Below are 16861 nucleotides of genomic sequence, written 5' to 3' on the forward strand. Positions count from 1 at the left end.
TCCTAAATTAATTATGTTTGTGTTTTACTGTTAACATAAACAAACCTAGTCAAGTTTTTTCCCCATCTGCCCAGATTAAATTAATGTATAATAATTATTAACTTACATCATCACCATAGTCTCCAGCTACTCCTTGTTCTCCTTTAATTCCAGGGTAACCTCTTATTCCCTGATAAAAGACGATAATATTTATTTTCCAGTAGATCATATTTCTTGTATATATGTAAAATACCCCAATTGTATGTAAAATACAATACCCTAAATGTATGTAAAATACAAAACCCTAAAAATGTATGTAAGATATAGTACCGTAAATGTATGTAAAATACAATACCCTAAATTTATGTAAAATACAATACCCTAAATATATGTAAAATAAAATACCCTAAAAATATGTAAAATACAATACCCTAAAATTATGTAAAATGCAATACCCTAAAAATTTATGTAAAATACATTTAGAACTTGATCCAATCAAGTCTGAGTTCAGCGTGAGTAAGTGTGGATGTATGCCCCACTTATGGTACCGCTGGACTTGTGGATTAAGTCCGAGGTGAGATTTGGCCGTGAGGGGGGCGAATTATATGCCGTTGCAACAGCAATTTACCCCCTTTGCACCTAATTGGATCGAGTCTTACGGTCCTTTTGAAGCACACAACAGGATGGTGCATCTAATTGCGGTCTACAGCCCGTACACTTGTATACACTTTCAATTTGAGTTGGCATAGAGCTGCCGTCTATACTCTGAAGAAGAAATTATCTGTTCCTTATGTAAGATATATACATGCTCTAATTCACTGTGAAAATCAGCAGCTTTATTTTTATTTTACTTTGCACATACCCTTATGATTGTACATTCTGGCAAGCAGGGCCTCCTGGACTTCAGCTTCACTGTTTGATTCTGTACAGTTTTCAAAATATTCAGTTTGTCTCTATAATTGTGCAACATGTTGGTGCTATATAAACAGCATCTATATATCTATTGTGGCTGAGCACCTTGTGGGAGAAGAAGTGGAGTGGATCCATCACATCTGAAGTTGTTTATATATTCACTAGCTGGGATACCTGGCGTTGCCTGGGTTGAAAAATGACCTTGACGTACATCTGCACCCATCATTTTTTACATTGTCTTCGCCTATAACCTCTTTCCATTGATCCTGAAAAGAACCCCACTGTTTGCCAACATTATTTTAGCCCTGAAAAGGACCTATCTATTCATTTATATGTGCTAGGAGGAAATGAGAAACTGTCAATGCAGGTGACATGTGATCCTCCGACTCACTGCTCTTCCATTGGAGCTCTACCTGCCCCCCACTAGTACATATCAGCCTGTGCCTTCAGATCAGTGCAGTGTTAGGCACTGGAAGACATCCTGTGTGAACTTGCTTAAACCAAAATTTCAAACCAGAGACTCCACGGTAGACCTCCATGGCCCTGACGAACTTCAAACACAGCCAAAAAACCTAATCCTGATCAAATTACACCACCATGCCAAATTATGTGGAGTTAAGTACAAAACTCTGGCCATATACAGTATAAAGGACAAACAGACAGACACACGCACACACTTTCTCGCTTATTATATAGGCTAGCTGGGATACCCGACATGAAGACTGGACCCTGAAGTACACCTGCAGCCTTTGTTTACATTGTCCTCGCCTATAACCCCACTTATTACTGTGTGGCATAATGTATAAGGGGCACTACTACTGTACTGCGCAGCATAATGTGTATAAGGGGTACTACTGTGTGGCATAACCTGAATGGGATCTGTGTGGCATAACAGGAATGGGCTCTGTGTGGGGGCAAATGTATGTATTTTTACCTTTGGGGGGGCCATTTTAAGATCTTGCTATGTGGCCCACAAAGTTCTAGTTACGTCCTTGCATGCGAACACAGAGGGCTGAATAATATATATGGTCACTTTAAAAACGATTAACTCTGGATTCAATATGAACTTGCATGAGTCAAGGTTTGACACTTGCTCACTGAGGTTACTTTCACACAGGTTTTTGACAGATTGCCAATTTCCACTGGAGCCAGCCCCGGATTCTGTGTAATTTGAGTGTTCCCATTTTTAGGGATTGTGTGACAGTGTGTGGGCCTAATGAAGTTCAAACCTAGGCAAAAACATATTGCTGGACAAACTACACCACCATGCCAAATTTGGTGGAGCTAGGTCAAAAACTCTGGCCGTGCATAAAGGACAAACAGACAGACAGACAGACACTTTCTCGCTTATTATATAGATTAATATAAGTAGATGGAGTACACACTGTAGGAATTTCTAGTAATAAATAAATTACAGAAATTATAATTACAATTTTTCCAGTTTACCATTCAGCAACAGTACTATGGTGGTACTATGGTGGTATAATGTACTTTTTTATTCTTAATTTACAGTTTGTGGAGTGCAGGTTGGGATTTGCATCTTATGTTCCAATACACCTACCCTTTTGTAAATTGACTCTTGAAGGAGGGCTTTGCTGACCCCAAGAAAGAGGGGCTCTCCCCAGCCTTTTGGCAAAGAGATGCATATACTCTGCTATAAAGAGCCTTGATACTCCTAAGGCTGGGGAACAGAGGGTCCTTTCATTTACACTGACACTTAGGGATAAATTTACTAAGATTTGTGTTGCTCCGATATAGCAATTTCGGGTGAAAATATAATTTCTTACCAACACAGGAATTTACTATTCGATCCGAGACCGCTTTACATGTAGTGGCCGCTCATTGGGTAAGACAGTGGTTCCCAAACTGTGCGCCGGACACTTGCAGGTGTGCCTCAGGTTGGTGGTCCAGCACCAAATCAAATTATGTATGGTCAATGTAATGTAAATATGTGGACAAACAGAAGCGCAAACCTGTCCACCACCACATAACTGAACATAAGGATGACAGGAAGCACAATTTACTTCACTTTACTACATTCTTTTTCTGAATTTCTCAATAACAAAGTTTTGGCTTAGGGGTGCCATGAAAACAATTCTGATACTCTAGGGCACCGAGATTCAAAAAGTTTGGGAACCACTGGGCTAGGACACACGTGGATCACAGCCAATGAGCAGCCGCTACATGTAAAGTGGCCCTGATTGGCTGGCCGGCCGTGTGAATTTCAGATGACTGTTGTCATCTGTCATTTCGCATAGTATAGGTGTGTGTGGTAACACACATACCTATACTTGTCCGGCATGAAACGGGTATTCGTTTTTTGTTTTACAAAGTGTCGTAGATGCTACGAAGACCGGCGCAAGGATAGAGGTAAGTATAGGATTTTTTTGCAGGTACTCCCATTGGAATTTTACTGGAGAAAGGGACAGAACAGCTGGCAGCAGGTAAGTATGTGTGAGTAGGGTAAGTAGTTGTATGTAATAAAGTTGTACTTGACATGGGTGTGTGCGTGTTGTCATTTTTTAACTATTTATTTTACATTGGGGGTACGGGTGCTAGTTGCCTGTTGGCACTTGTAGTTCCACAAGTGCCTAAGGGCAGGCATGCTGGCACCTGGAGTTCCACTGTAAAATACAATATTTTCTCTAGTTTTACACCATTATTAACCCCGTACACCAGCCAGGGGTGCGGGGAAGAGCCCCGGGCTTCAGACTAAGCCTGGGGTATTCGAGAGAGGGGGGACCCATTTATTGGGTGGTCCCCACCTCCCCTGAGATTCCCAGGCTTGGGTTGACCGGCTTGGGGTGATAATGCTTTGGCCAGGGAGACCCGGTGATAGGGTCCCCTGGCTGTAGCATTATGGCATTACACCCCGGTTGGGGTCCGGTGCTGGTTTTAAATATAGGGGGACCCCTAAACAATTTTTCCCCCCTATTTATAAAACCAGGACTATCCAGCAGCCAGGTGCTGACTCCTAAAATACAGGGGGACCCTACTTGTTTTTTTTTAATTTTTATAAACCAGGACTGGCTGAGCAGCCCGTGGCTGGTTATGCCTTTTGGGGGGACCCTACTTAATTTTTTTTATAATTTTAACCCATTACATTACACTAACACACAAGCAGCCTGCACATATTTCACTGATATGTGCAGGCTGTTTGTTCGGGAGGGAAACTCGGGGCTTTAACACAGACAGGATTGATCAAATACACCATCAGACAACACTATCCTGACCAACATGGGAGCTTGGTAAATTCCCGATTTTTTGTGTGAAAAAAACGCCCATTTTTGATCGATCCTATCCCTGTTTAAAAACTGAGCAAATCGGGACCAACACGAATCTTAGAAAATTTACGCCTTAGACTTCTTTGCATTAGAACAGTCCTCTGCTGTGTGGTTGTTCCAACTTGTCTGTTGGCGGCTTGCTGGCTTGGTTTGTCTGTAGCTGCCCTAGCGGCATGGTTTGTTATAGCAATAAAGGGCTACTGGAAGGGTGTAAGAATTATGTGTGTATCATCTATGACATTTGTATACATGAGACAGACTTTTTTGTAGTGAAGTCTTCTGAAATGTCGCATACAGATTGAATCTCCCATATCCAAATATTCAGAAATACGGCATATTCCTATGGAATATTTTTAGCATGACTGAGATAGTGACACCTTTGCTTTATGATGGTTCAGTGTACACAAACTTTGTTTTAGGCACAAAAGTATTAAAAATATGGTAGAAAATTACCTTCAAGCTTTGTGGATAGGGTGTATATGAAACATATAAAGAGAAAACCAAAACCAGTCGGCGCTTTAACCACTGTGTATAGCTTGGATCAATGAACTAATCATGATCGGTTCAGCAGCTGTACAGTTGAGGATTATCCAGCAACACCGCTATCCACCAGGGTAGAGACGGCGGTCTCATCCAAGGTGAATGTATGGAGACGCCGATGATTACTACGAACCCTGGTGCTAGCCACAGTGGAGAACGGATATGGGATTCCCTCATATATGCTGCAAGGTTAAGCAGCGCTGTACAAATACAGCTACAAGTAGCGTCTTACAACTAAGTGGAGTGAATATTCATTATTTGTTACAATATAACAGAGACAATGTTACAACCTGTTTGAGGAATTATTCAGTTTACTCAGTGGATTTTTTTATATCACACACACATTTTGTATTCATTACGTGCTTGTGATACAGACTTTTTAAAGAAGATTAACAATATACATAGATAAGTTTTTTCACTACTCTTGGGACTTTAAAAATTTATTTTCCCTTTTATTGAATAAAGGAAAACCATCTTTTCATCATTCTTGATTGACATATACATGTGTTACTTATTGTTAAATTGTTTTATATTGAGTGCATCTACCTTGTTGGAACCTAAAGACAGGGGTGTATCTTCCTATTGGCCTGGATGGCCCTTGCCAGGGGCGCCGTCCAAGGTGGGGGGCACTGTTTCAGCCCACCCGACATCACTAGCACATGATCTCCTGTCTCCTCTGCTCTTAGCAGTGTCCCGCAGTCAGCTACAGCAAAAATCCCTGATCTGCTTCTGTCTCCTCTGCTCTTACCAGTGTTCTCCATTGATTGTTACTATGTATTAGCCTACTTATATGTCCCTTTATATCAGAAACATTTAAAATTAGGGAGAGTATTTTTTTTTTATTTTTATCCCTAATATATTTCTTCCCCCACAATACCCAACACATACCAATCACCACTCACTAATTCCAATATGTCAACTGTGCAGGAAAAGAGTGCAAGCACCACATCAATCACAAGGCTCTATTTGCAAGATAATTTGCAAATATGCAAATTATCTTGCCCACAATGCATCTTGTTTGTTATTGATGCCCTCTTTTCCTGTGTTGCTTACATATAGAAATTAATAAACAGTGCTTTGCATGTAGTAAGTGTTATAACTGAAAAAAAAATAATAATAATATATATATATATATACAGTCAGGTCCATAAATATTGGGACATTGACATAATTTTCATATTTTGGCCTCTATTCACCACCACAATGGCTTTGAAATGAAACAAACAAGATGTGCTTTAACTGCAGACTTTCAGATTTAATTTGAGGGTAATTACATCCAAATCAGGTGAACAGTGTAGGAATTACAACGGTTTCTATATGTGCCTCACACTTTTTAAGGGGCCAAAAGTAATGGGACTATCAACTCAAAAGCTATTTCATGGACAGGTGTGGGCTATTCCCTCATTATTTCATTATCAATTAAGCAGGTTAAAGGTCTGGAGTTGATTCTAGGTGTGACATTTGCATTTGGAATCAGTTGCTGTCGACTATCAATATGAGATCCAAAGAGCTGTCACTATCAGTGAAGCAAGCCATCATTAGGCTGAAAAATCAAAACAAACCCATCAGAGAGATAGCAAAAACATTAGGTGTGGCCAAATCAAGTGTTTGGAACATTCTTAAAAAGAAAGAACGCACCGGAGAGCTCAGCAACACAAAAAAGACCCGGAAGACCACGGAAAACAACTGTGGTGGATGACAGAAGAATTATTTCCCTGGTGAAGAAAAACCCCTTCACAACAGTTGGCCAAATCAAGAACACTCTCCAGGAGGTAGGTGTATATGTGTTAAAGTCAACAATCAAGAGAATACTTCACAAGAGTGAATATAGAGGGTTCACCACAAGATGTAAACCATTAGTGAGCCACAAAAACAGGAAGACCAGATTAGAGTTTGCCAAACAAAATCTAAAAAAGCCATTACAGTTCTGGAACAACATCCTATGGACAGATGAGACAAAGATCAACTTGTACCAGAGTGATGGGAAGAGAAGAGTATGGAGAAGGAAAGGAACTGCTCATGATCCAAAACATACCACCTCATCAGTGAAGCATGGTGGTGGTAGTGTCATGGCGTGGGCATGTATGATTGCCAATGGAACTGGTTCCCTTGTATTTATTGATGACGTGACTGCTGACAAAAGCAGCAGAATGAATTCTGAAGTGTTTTGGGCAATATTATATGCTCATATTCAGTCAAATGCTTCAGAACTCATTGGATGGCGCTTCACAGTGCAGATGGACAATGACCCGAAGCATACTGCAAAAGCAACCAAAGAGGTTTTTAAGGCTAAAAAGTGGAATGTTATGCAATGGCCAAGTCAATCCCCTGACCTGAACCCGATTGAGCATGCATTTCACTTGATGAAGCCAAAACTGAAGGGAAAATGCCCCAAGAACAAGCAGGAACTGAAGACATTTGCAGTAGAGGCCTGGCAAAGCATCACCAGGGATGAAACCCAGCGTCTGTTGATGTCTATGCGTTCCAGACTTCAGGCTCTAATTGCTTGCAAAGGATTTGCAACAAAGTATTAAAAAGTGAAAGTTAGATTTACGATTGTTTAGTTTGTCCCATTACTTTTGGCCCCTTAAAAAGTGGGAGGCATATATAGAAACCATTGTAATTCCTACACCATTCACCTGATTTGGATGTAATTACCCTCAAATTAAATCTGAAAGTCTGCAGTTAAAGCACATCTTGTTTGTTTCATTTCAAAGCCATTCTGGTGGTGAATAGAGGCCAAAATATGAAAATTCTGTCAATGTCCCAATATTTATGGACCTGACTGTATATATATATATATTTTGTCTACCTATTTCTACAGGCATGTAAATTGAACTACCCCCAGTGTAAGTGTAATAAATTTATGTTTTCTTCATTTTGGGGGACTGGCTATGATCTTTTTAGGTGGTGGCTAACCCTGTGTTGGGAATAAGACATGATCCATATGGACTGTCTTCATTCTTATGTGGGGAAATATAGAGGATGTATCATCCCAGTAAATTAAAGGTGGAGTGTAGGTATCAGTTGTTAAAAAGTGTAATGCAGTATAGATAGCCCAATTTGAATATATGTAAATTATCTTACCCATAATGCATTTTGTTTGCTTTTGATTCAATGTTTTTAAGCTTTTCCTGTGTTTTTTTGCATAAATAAATTTATATATAGTGGTTTGCAATGGAGTAAGTTCTATAAAAGATATATATATATTACAAAGAGAAATAAAAATTATACTCTCCCTATTTCTTCACATGTGTGAATTAAACAACCCCCAGTGTGTGTTATTTTTTCTTTGTTAGTAGAAGCAGTCATTGGAGGGGGGCGCCAGGCCCTTAGTTTGTCAGGGGCGCTCGGACCCCTAGATACACCCCTGCCTAAAGAGTTGTGCTATTAAGAGAGATGTTTTAATAAATTATATTTACTAAATATCTAATATCTACAATCCGATTGATTTAGCGCAGTTCAAATTATATCTATGTATTTGAAACATAAATGAATTTCATGTATGTACACAAACTTTGTTTAAGCCACAAAATTATGGGTCCCATTCCCAAGATATCCTATGCAAATATTCCAAAATACTGAATATTCCGATATCCAAAATACCCCTGGTCCTAAGCATTTTGGATATGGGAGACTCAACCTGTACTTCTAATAACTGCCCCAACACATATTGCACAGCCTGTTACTGGGAGCTGCTTCATCAGCGTCCAACTTGAGTGCAATAGACACGACCTGAGATGTAAACATAGTACAATGTACCCACAAGTAACCACCATCATAGAAAAAAATTATAGTATATTTAATAAGAAAGGGTCCTGGACTGCACACCCTGAATATAACACTAATATGAAAACATTTATCAGAATCAGAAATATTACACAGAAACTTAAATCCATTTAAAATTCTTACACAACCAACACAATGTACCTTTGGACCATGTTCACCTCTTATTCCTGGGAAACCCTGCATGAATAAAAAACATCTCATCAGTATTTAGTTCAAAACCTGATGAAACAATCTGTATTGCACGTTTACCTTTTGTTTAGTTCAATTGTAAGGTAATTTTTTTTTTTTAAACGTGTATACTAGTATACATTCTATTCCATCATCCTATCTGTATAGATCTCTGAGTCACATTGACATTACGCTCTCCTCTGAGTTTAATGTTTTCTGCCCATTCAAAACTAAGAAGAGTATTCCCTATTCACATCAGGCCCATATTACTTTGGCAGCTATTAGCTAAGCCCGGAGACATCCCACTGCAAAAAAACAGGATTTTGGTACTTACCGATAAATCCCTTTCTCCGATTCCACAGGGGACACTGGAGTTCAAGACAGTGGGGTATAGACGGTGGTAGAGCAGAGCCTGGCACTTTAAATAATTTAGAAGTGTGACTGGCTCCTCCCCCTCTATGCCCCATCAGCCCCAGTTTAAGAACTGAGCCCGAGAGGAGACGGAGGACAACAGGAAAAAAAAAAACGAGGAAAAGGAGAAGACCACAGAACGGAACAAGACCGACTGAAGTAGAACAGAGGAACCCACTGCAGGGAACCCTGCAGTCACACAACTATAGAAACCAAACAAAACGGCAGGTACGCAGCGCTGGGCGGGCGTCCAGTGTCCCCTGTGGAATCGGAGAAAGGGATTTATCGGTAAGTACCAAAATCCTGTTTTCTCCTTCATCCACTAGGGGACACTGGAGTTCAAGACAGTGGGGACGTCCCAAAGCCAACCTCCCGGGTGGGAGCGCGGAGAACTTGCTGATCTCTTGGCCAAACCGAAACAGGGACCGCCAAGAACCTGAGGCCCAGCGGAAGCTGAGGAACAAGTGTCGTAGCACAGGAGACAAACACTACTCCTCACTAAACAGTCACAGAAAATTCCACAACTTACAGTGCAAGTCAAAAGGAACAGAACAGCTGTTGAGAGAACAAACACAGGTGGGAAACGTCAGAATCTGTAATCTCAGCTGAAATAGACCAAACCGGACTGTTGGTGGCAGAGAGCCCCAACAAGAATCCATAGGAGAAGGGCAGTAAACGAGCACAAACTCGAGAACCTTACTAGAGTCTAAACAGGCAGCTGCAGCAGCCGCAGACAGCAGAATCCCAGCACTGCTGGACATAATCGTATATATAAAAGTATAACAATACCAAACTACAGATAGAGCTGATCCTGTCCACAGACTCCCAACAAGAGTATGCAGGAAGGCAAAAGACAAGACTGAACAGTCGCCCTGAACCATCCTTGAGGTCCAACTACAACACAGTTGTTAACCAGTGGAAGGGCTAGACCATAGAAGTCTCCAACGAGTGGAGATCCCACTGGGCGTGAGACCGAGGCGAAAGAGAGAGAGAGAGGATTGAGACTACAATACCTTTCAGAGGGTCAGACGGAAGTACAACCCATTTTGAAAACAGGGATAAAACAGGAGCTGAAATGCTGCCGTTAAAAGGAAATAACAGACAACTTCCAACATGATGTAAGTGCGTAGTCAGTACCAACTGCTGGCCTGAACACAGTATGAAAACAACCAGGAATCTAACAGTAAAACAGCACGAATGCAACAGCCACCCAGGGAGAGCTATCAATATAGGGAAGCATCCCATACAACAAGGCCAGAGCACTAGGACAACCATGTGAGTGTGATAAAAATATCAACAGATACTGAACAGGAACCCAACCAGGTCCCCTGCGCGGATCACACTTATGTAAAGATGTGCAATAGCCTATAGGTGTGCTTCGGTCCAGAACCTTAACAGGTTCTAGTAGAATAGTGTCGCCAATCCAGTGTTGTAATTATGCACCACCCACACTCCAGGAAAACTCTAAAGTGTAGAGCCAACTGATTAAAAGAGCGGATGGCTGCTAGGACAGCAGCTAGGGTGCGTAAGGGAGAATAAAGCTATGTATGTCAGGTTGCATGAATTAGGAGCATCATCCGAGGCATTAGTAAGCTCTTACCTTTGAGCGACCAGAATCCCTCTGGACGCTATGTAGAATGTCACTGACCTTTACCATCACACAGCAACCCGCCACGTTAGGTATAGAGAGTAGCTTCAGTGGGCTAAGACCAATTGCTCTACAGCACAGACTTCAGTCTGGAGATGTGCAGTAGAAAACACTGTGGAAACTAGCAAAATTTTAGTCGAGACAAGAAGGTCGTAGAACAGGACTCTATACCTGAGCCTGGTCCATTAGAGACGTGTATCTGTATAGCAGTGTTAGATTATACATACAACCCCAAAAACGGTCTGCTAGTTTAAGTATCCTTGCATAAATATTTCTATTGGTGAAGTGCGTCTTATGCCCACCAGTCTAATATAACTCAGGTCTGACCCTGCCTATATCGGCAAGTGGCCCTAGGCCTTCCAGATATGAATTGTACCTAAGGGCACTTTAGACCCATTTTATTGAGATATGCTACAATAATATGTAGTACCGGAATAGATACTGAGAAGAGTACCTGTACTTAGACATAGAACGAGTTGGTTATCCCAAGTAAAGAAGGGAGATATCAATAGTGATAACCCCAGTAGTTTAAACAAAACACAGGTTTTTGTTTCCCAATTATTAGGAAATATTCATACAAGAAATGGGCGTCTTACAAGTTTACTACCCAGTGCATCACTGTAATGATAATAGGTCCCCCGAAACGGGGTGCCGTATAACTGGCAGGAATGGAACTAGAACTCCAGGAGGGTGGAAGTACATAACTTTATATACATGTGACATGTCTAGGATCCATACTAGAAGCAATGCCTTAGAGAATTGTGACTATCACCATGTAAGCTGCAGCACATGACTAGTTTATAGAGCCACCCTATAATATTAATATGTAGGGATATAGCCTACAGCTTCTGGTAATCCCAGGCGGCTTCCCTTGTGTGGATTATAGGTAAACCTAATGATTGTGGAAGTATAGGCATTCTACCCATATACACAAATATATATATGTATATGAACACACAACCCAATCCCCAGGGAGAGATAGTGTAAAGCGTAGTCATTATACAAACTACCGCATCAGGAGAGTCCAGCCTCCAAACGCAGCCTCCTTCTATCAATATGCTAGGTATTAGACATAAATTGATAAGAACAGATCCTACCGCTGCTCCTACGGTAAGGAAAGAAGCGATATCCACAAATGGATACGCTTACCTACATACAAATTTAGTAGGTGACGTAACATTTTAAAATTAGAACATGAGCAATAATTGAAGCCATGGAAGGAATTGAGCCCAAGGACAAAATCACTCCAGCATGTGTGTTATACAGCAGGGCTAGTATAAAGCACAATAGACATACATAGACTGCTCATGTGCCGCAGGTGGCCGTCATTCTGCTACGGCGTAGGGGCAGGATATTTTAGCAGTGTGCTGTCCCAGACTGGTTTCGATCCTGGGACCCTTCTGTTACTGGCGTACTCGCCTTTTCAGATGAGCCATCTTAACACCAGATGAACCCATTTTTTGAAGTGAGAATCAACAGGAAGACCCCAGCGCTGTGAGGCAGCAACGCCAACAACCACACCAGCTGCGCGTCACTAACTTCTTCCTGTATGTGCTGCCAAAGGGAACACATGATATAAAAAGATGCACCTATGCATACCTTCTAAGGTAAGCACAGAAAACTGGGGAGAAAGGTTTTAAGACCAGCCTAAAATGGTATCCACAAATGCATGGGAAGCCAATGTGAGGCATAAGCCTGGGGATGGGACGCAAAAATGTGCTAACCTTGGGTGAAGGGTATGCTATGACCATAAGTTCTGGCAGCAGCACCATAACAGTGGAGCTAATACACCATGAGGCCATGATACATAACAGGCCCTTAGATTAATCTAGGCGCCCTATGTTACAGAACGAAGGGGAGCCTGACTGGGTAAACCAAGCGGCGCTGCAATTGGCAGGACTGCGTTTGTGCACCGGTCCTGGAAGAATGTCAGCACATCGCTTCTAGCCGTGATGCATAGGCTGAACAACTGGCCCCTTTCAGAACTGCTTAACACGGTGTCATAGTGGAAAAGCGGGATAGGGCTAGTCTACCGCTAGCGACCAGCTATCCACTGTAGCTAGTACTAAACTCCTGTCATACAAGGACAGGCAACCCTTGCTGAAGCACTCGCAGTGTGGTAGGCGTAAGGGACGCGCGCTAAAGCACTTCCTGCTGCAGGTAGTGCCTGAGCTATACTGCTTGTGTGCAGCAATAACTACTGTCCTTAAAAGGGAAGCAGGGAACGCTGTTTGATCATGAATACCACGCTGTGTGTGCGCAAACTGCTACACTTCTCAGCATAGCGCTGCTAGCCCCCTTAATCGTATAAGCGGAGTAGTTGAAGGTCCGGTCAGTGCCGGGAATACGGGGAGCCATCAAGGCTCCTGACGCAACACTGCGCATAAACCAACGTTTTTCCTGCAAGACAGGAGAGGGGCTAACTCTCGGGAGCACTGAAGTTGTGCTGCTGTGGTAGCAGCGTGACGTCATACAGCGCTGCATTGTATAACGTAAGGCTATTAGCTCTATGCTATGCAGTAGCTAACAGGGAAGCCTGCTCAGCCCAGCCAGGAGCTGCGGGACGCGGCATCTCCTCCTGATATTTAGATGAGGAAAGAAGCTGATAGCTAAGGCAGTGCTGCCAGCACAGGGAGAACATACAAACTCCACACAGAAATGGCAGCGGCAGGATCCGAGCCTTGCGCTGGTACTATTAGCCTGTTACTATAGACTAGGGATAACAGGGAAGCCTGCTCTGAGGAGAGCTGCTAAATAGCCAAGGCAGTGCTTGTGCTTCCTCCCTTGCGGCGTACATGCTATGCTGGTACCTGTAGTTCTTCTACTGTGGATGCTTCCATGTGCTGCAAAACAAGCTGTAGCATAGGGACACCTTGCTGTGTGTAATGACTCCCTAATGGTACACACTTGTGCCTGCCTACCTCCTAAGCTGGAGATACCCTAGCCCGCCTGTTATAGTGCACACAGCCCAGTTGGAGTGCACTTATCCGGAGAGTAAATCCAGAAGTCTTGCATAGCGGGTGCACAGGGTGGGAGGGTGAGCGGTGCAACGGGGACCTAAAAGCTGCCATCGTGCCACTCCCTATAATCAGAGACCCGGACACTGACCACTGTAAGCCGTGTCCAGGACTGGCCGGCTGCACAGAACAGGCAGCCTGATAGAGGAAATGGTAGGCGTCCGCATGCGGCAGGCGTTCAGCGCGCCTACCCCAGCGCTACACATGTACCTTCTGTAGCGAGGTCTTGGCAGGAGGGAGAGCCCGACTACAAATGGCGCCGCTAGATAAGCAGGACGCGCCATTCGGAATAGGCGGCTGATGCTATGGCCGCTGGTAATAAGCTCCACCCCCGCTAGCCGAGACCGCGATGTCCTGTCAGCGTTACATTAGTAACTGGCCGACTATGGATAAGCCCTAGACCCGGACACTGCCTGCTGAGAGCAGCGGCGGGTGCTGGAAGGAGCCATTAAGTCGCGACAGCCCTGCAGCGCATTCTTCGGGCCCACTTAGCACCTTCTGTTACCCGATAAGGGACTCGGGTGCGTGCGGGGGGGATTGTCGGGTCTCCTAACAGTGACATTATGTCACTGAGCCCAGCTATGCATCCACTGCTCCTGCTATCAGGAGCAGTGGTTATACTTACAACTGCTGCGGCCGGGATGCTGGGCTGAGGGGGCGGCGAGGAACCCGGACACATGCCGGTGTCAGCAGTGGCGGGTCCTCGCAGAGTCCGATGACTCCAGGTGTGTGCCCCCTCCTCTAGGTCACCGGACACAGGCTGCAGTAGCCGTGTGGTGCCTTTCCCGGCGGCTCCCACGTAGCAGGCAGACTGCCACAGTAAGCAGCCTGCCTGTCCTCAATGCTTGTCTTAAAAACTAAAACTAAATAAGAAAGGCTGGAGACAGCCTGATGTGCGACCGGCTCTCTCGGGCACATTCTAAAAACTGGGGCTGATGGGGCATAGAGGGGGAGGAGCCAGTCACACTTCTAAATTATTTAAAGTGCCAGGCTCTGCTCTACCACCGTCTATGCCCCACTGTCTTGAACTCCAGTGTCCCCTAGTGGATGAAGGAGAAAAAAGTTTTAAGAGACTTATTCTAGCTATTTTACCATTTTCTATGCTACCTTCCAACACTGACTAAGGGCCTGACTTACAACGCAGTGGAGCAATGTGTTTTGTATGTGCATGGGTCTGAGGTGCACCTAGCATGCGTCCTGATGGTGCTCATTCAGAGATGTTGTACAGACACATGGTCTCTGAAATATATTGGGCATTCCTGGGTAGCAACTAGGAGGAAAGCTGGGGAGGGGGGCGAAACAGGCGCATAGAGATGTTGTGGATTATGGAAGTGTCGAAGGCGTGTCGCTGAGAGACATTTGACCACTCACACAGGAGGCCATACTCAAACAAAGAAACTGCATCTGCCATAGGCCTGGTGCAAATTTTGATGGTGTGACCAATGGTTCGTCTAAAGATACACCAAGCGGTATTGCAACATGGACGGATGCGGACAATGCACATTCGGATGCACGGATGTACATCAGGGAAAGGCTTTGCAGCAGCATTTGCATAAAGTCGCAGACGAAATGCAAATATTTAATTTATTTATTTATTCTATTAAAATAGGTTTATAAAGGGCAACTAAACCTCAAATAAACTGCAATATAAAACAGTAACTTTAAAATACACTCAGACCTGCAATTTTATATAAAAATAAAGTTTCTTTATTTCCTACCAGCCCTAAGCCATCTTGCAGCCCTTAGAGAGTATATGACGTAGGTCTAATATATACACCGCAGTTACGCTTCCTGTACCACCACTGTGCACAAATCCGCCAATCTGCAGACTGTATAAAGCAGTACTGTAACCTAAGAAACTAGCAAACAAGTCACAGAACTCTGGATTCTGAACTGCCCCAGAATGATGTCATAAAGGGACAGAGCCGGCCCTAGCCAATTTGGTGCCCTAGGCAAAATTTGGACTGGTGCCCCCTAGCAGATAATCCCACCAGCAATCTTATGTCAGGTACGCACTAGATGATGTCTAGTGTACCCGACCTCGTCAGCAACTGGACCCGGTGGCGGAGCCGGCATCGCCAATTGCAATACACACTTGCAGATGCCGGCAACGACGGCGGGGGCCATGCTGCATTCAGCAGCATGGCCCTCGCTAACAATATCCCCAATCGGCCCAGCATGCAGGGTCGATGGAAGATGTCTCTGATGACATATGGCTTTAAAATACATAGAAAATGTTTTATTATGGATGGTGTTGTGGCTCTGTGTGTGTATATATATGTATACTTTCAAAATCATCCGCCACTCTCCTGAAAGTGATGCAGCTCACTGCGTGCCCGAGCTATAAGCAATAGAGTTCCTGTACAGTGTATCTATGAAAGAAATACACCAGGCTCGGCATTGCAGTATAATAGAAATATACTAATGTGGTGTCATGTCCGCAGCAACGTTTCTGGACCCACGTATGTGTATATGTATATATACACACACACATATATATATATATATATATATATATATATATATACACACACACACACATGTTTATATATAGACATGTATACACAGTATACACATATACACACAGATATATATATATATATATACACACACATACACATACTGTATATTTTTAGAGAGTGTGGTTTTTCAGGGGAGGGGCATTGCCTTACGGTACTTTCCTGTAATGCATGCTGAAATAGAAACCACAGAAATTACCTCTGAAGACCTCATCTCACAGTTTTACCCACATTTACATACCAACACTTGCCCTTTTGACCCTCATCTCTATATCCCCAGCATCTGTGCCCTTATGTTTATATCTCCAGCACCCTCATTTCTGGATCCCCCCAGCACCTGCACTGTGTCCCCAGCATCCTCATGTCTGTATTCCAAGCACCTGCACCGTCTGTCTTCCCTGCTCCCTCATGTCCCTCTCCCCATATCTGTCTCCCTTATCATTAGTTCCTGCACCCGAATGTTTGTTTCCCCAGTTCCTGTACTCTAATGTTATGTCACCAGTAACTGCAGCTGTGTCCCCAGAACACTCACCTTCATATCTGTGTCCCCAGTCACACTACCACTAGGCACAGGGAGGAGGAAGATGCTTCATC

General features: G+C 43.4%; 1 protein-coding gene across 1 annotated transcript in view; it reads right to left on the reverse strand.

Annotated features, from left to right (window-relative positions):
• Positions 1-16861, reverse strand: part of LOC148535362 (uncharacterized) — a 242115-nt gene that overhangs the window by 7393 nt on the left and 217861 nt on the right. Inside the window, exons 25-26 of the mRNA XM_088462674.1 lie at positions 8646-8681; positions 107-169 (exon numbers count right to left, since the gene is read on the reverse strand). Of these exons, the coding sequence (XP_088318800.1) occupies positions 107-169; positions 8646-8681 (99 nt within the window). The remainder of the gene's footprint in view (positions 1-106; positions 170-8645; positions 8682-16861) is intronic.

Source organism: Taudactylus pleione, unplaced genomic scaffold (assembly GCF_031769625.1).
Source record: "Taudactylus pleione unplaced genomic scaffold, aTauple2 ptg000053l, whole genome shotgun sequence".
NCBI classification, from domain to species: Eukaryota; Metazoa; Chordata; class Amphibia; order Anura; family Myobatrachidae; genus Taudactylus; species Taudactylus pleione.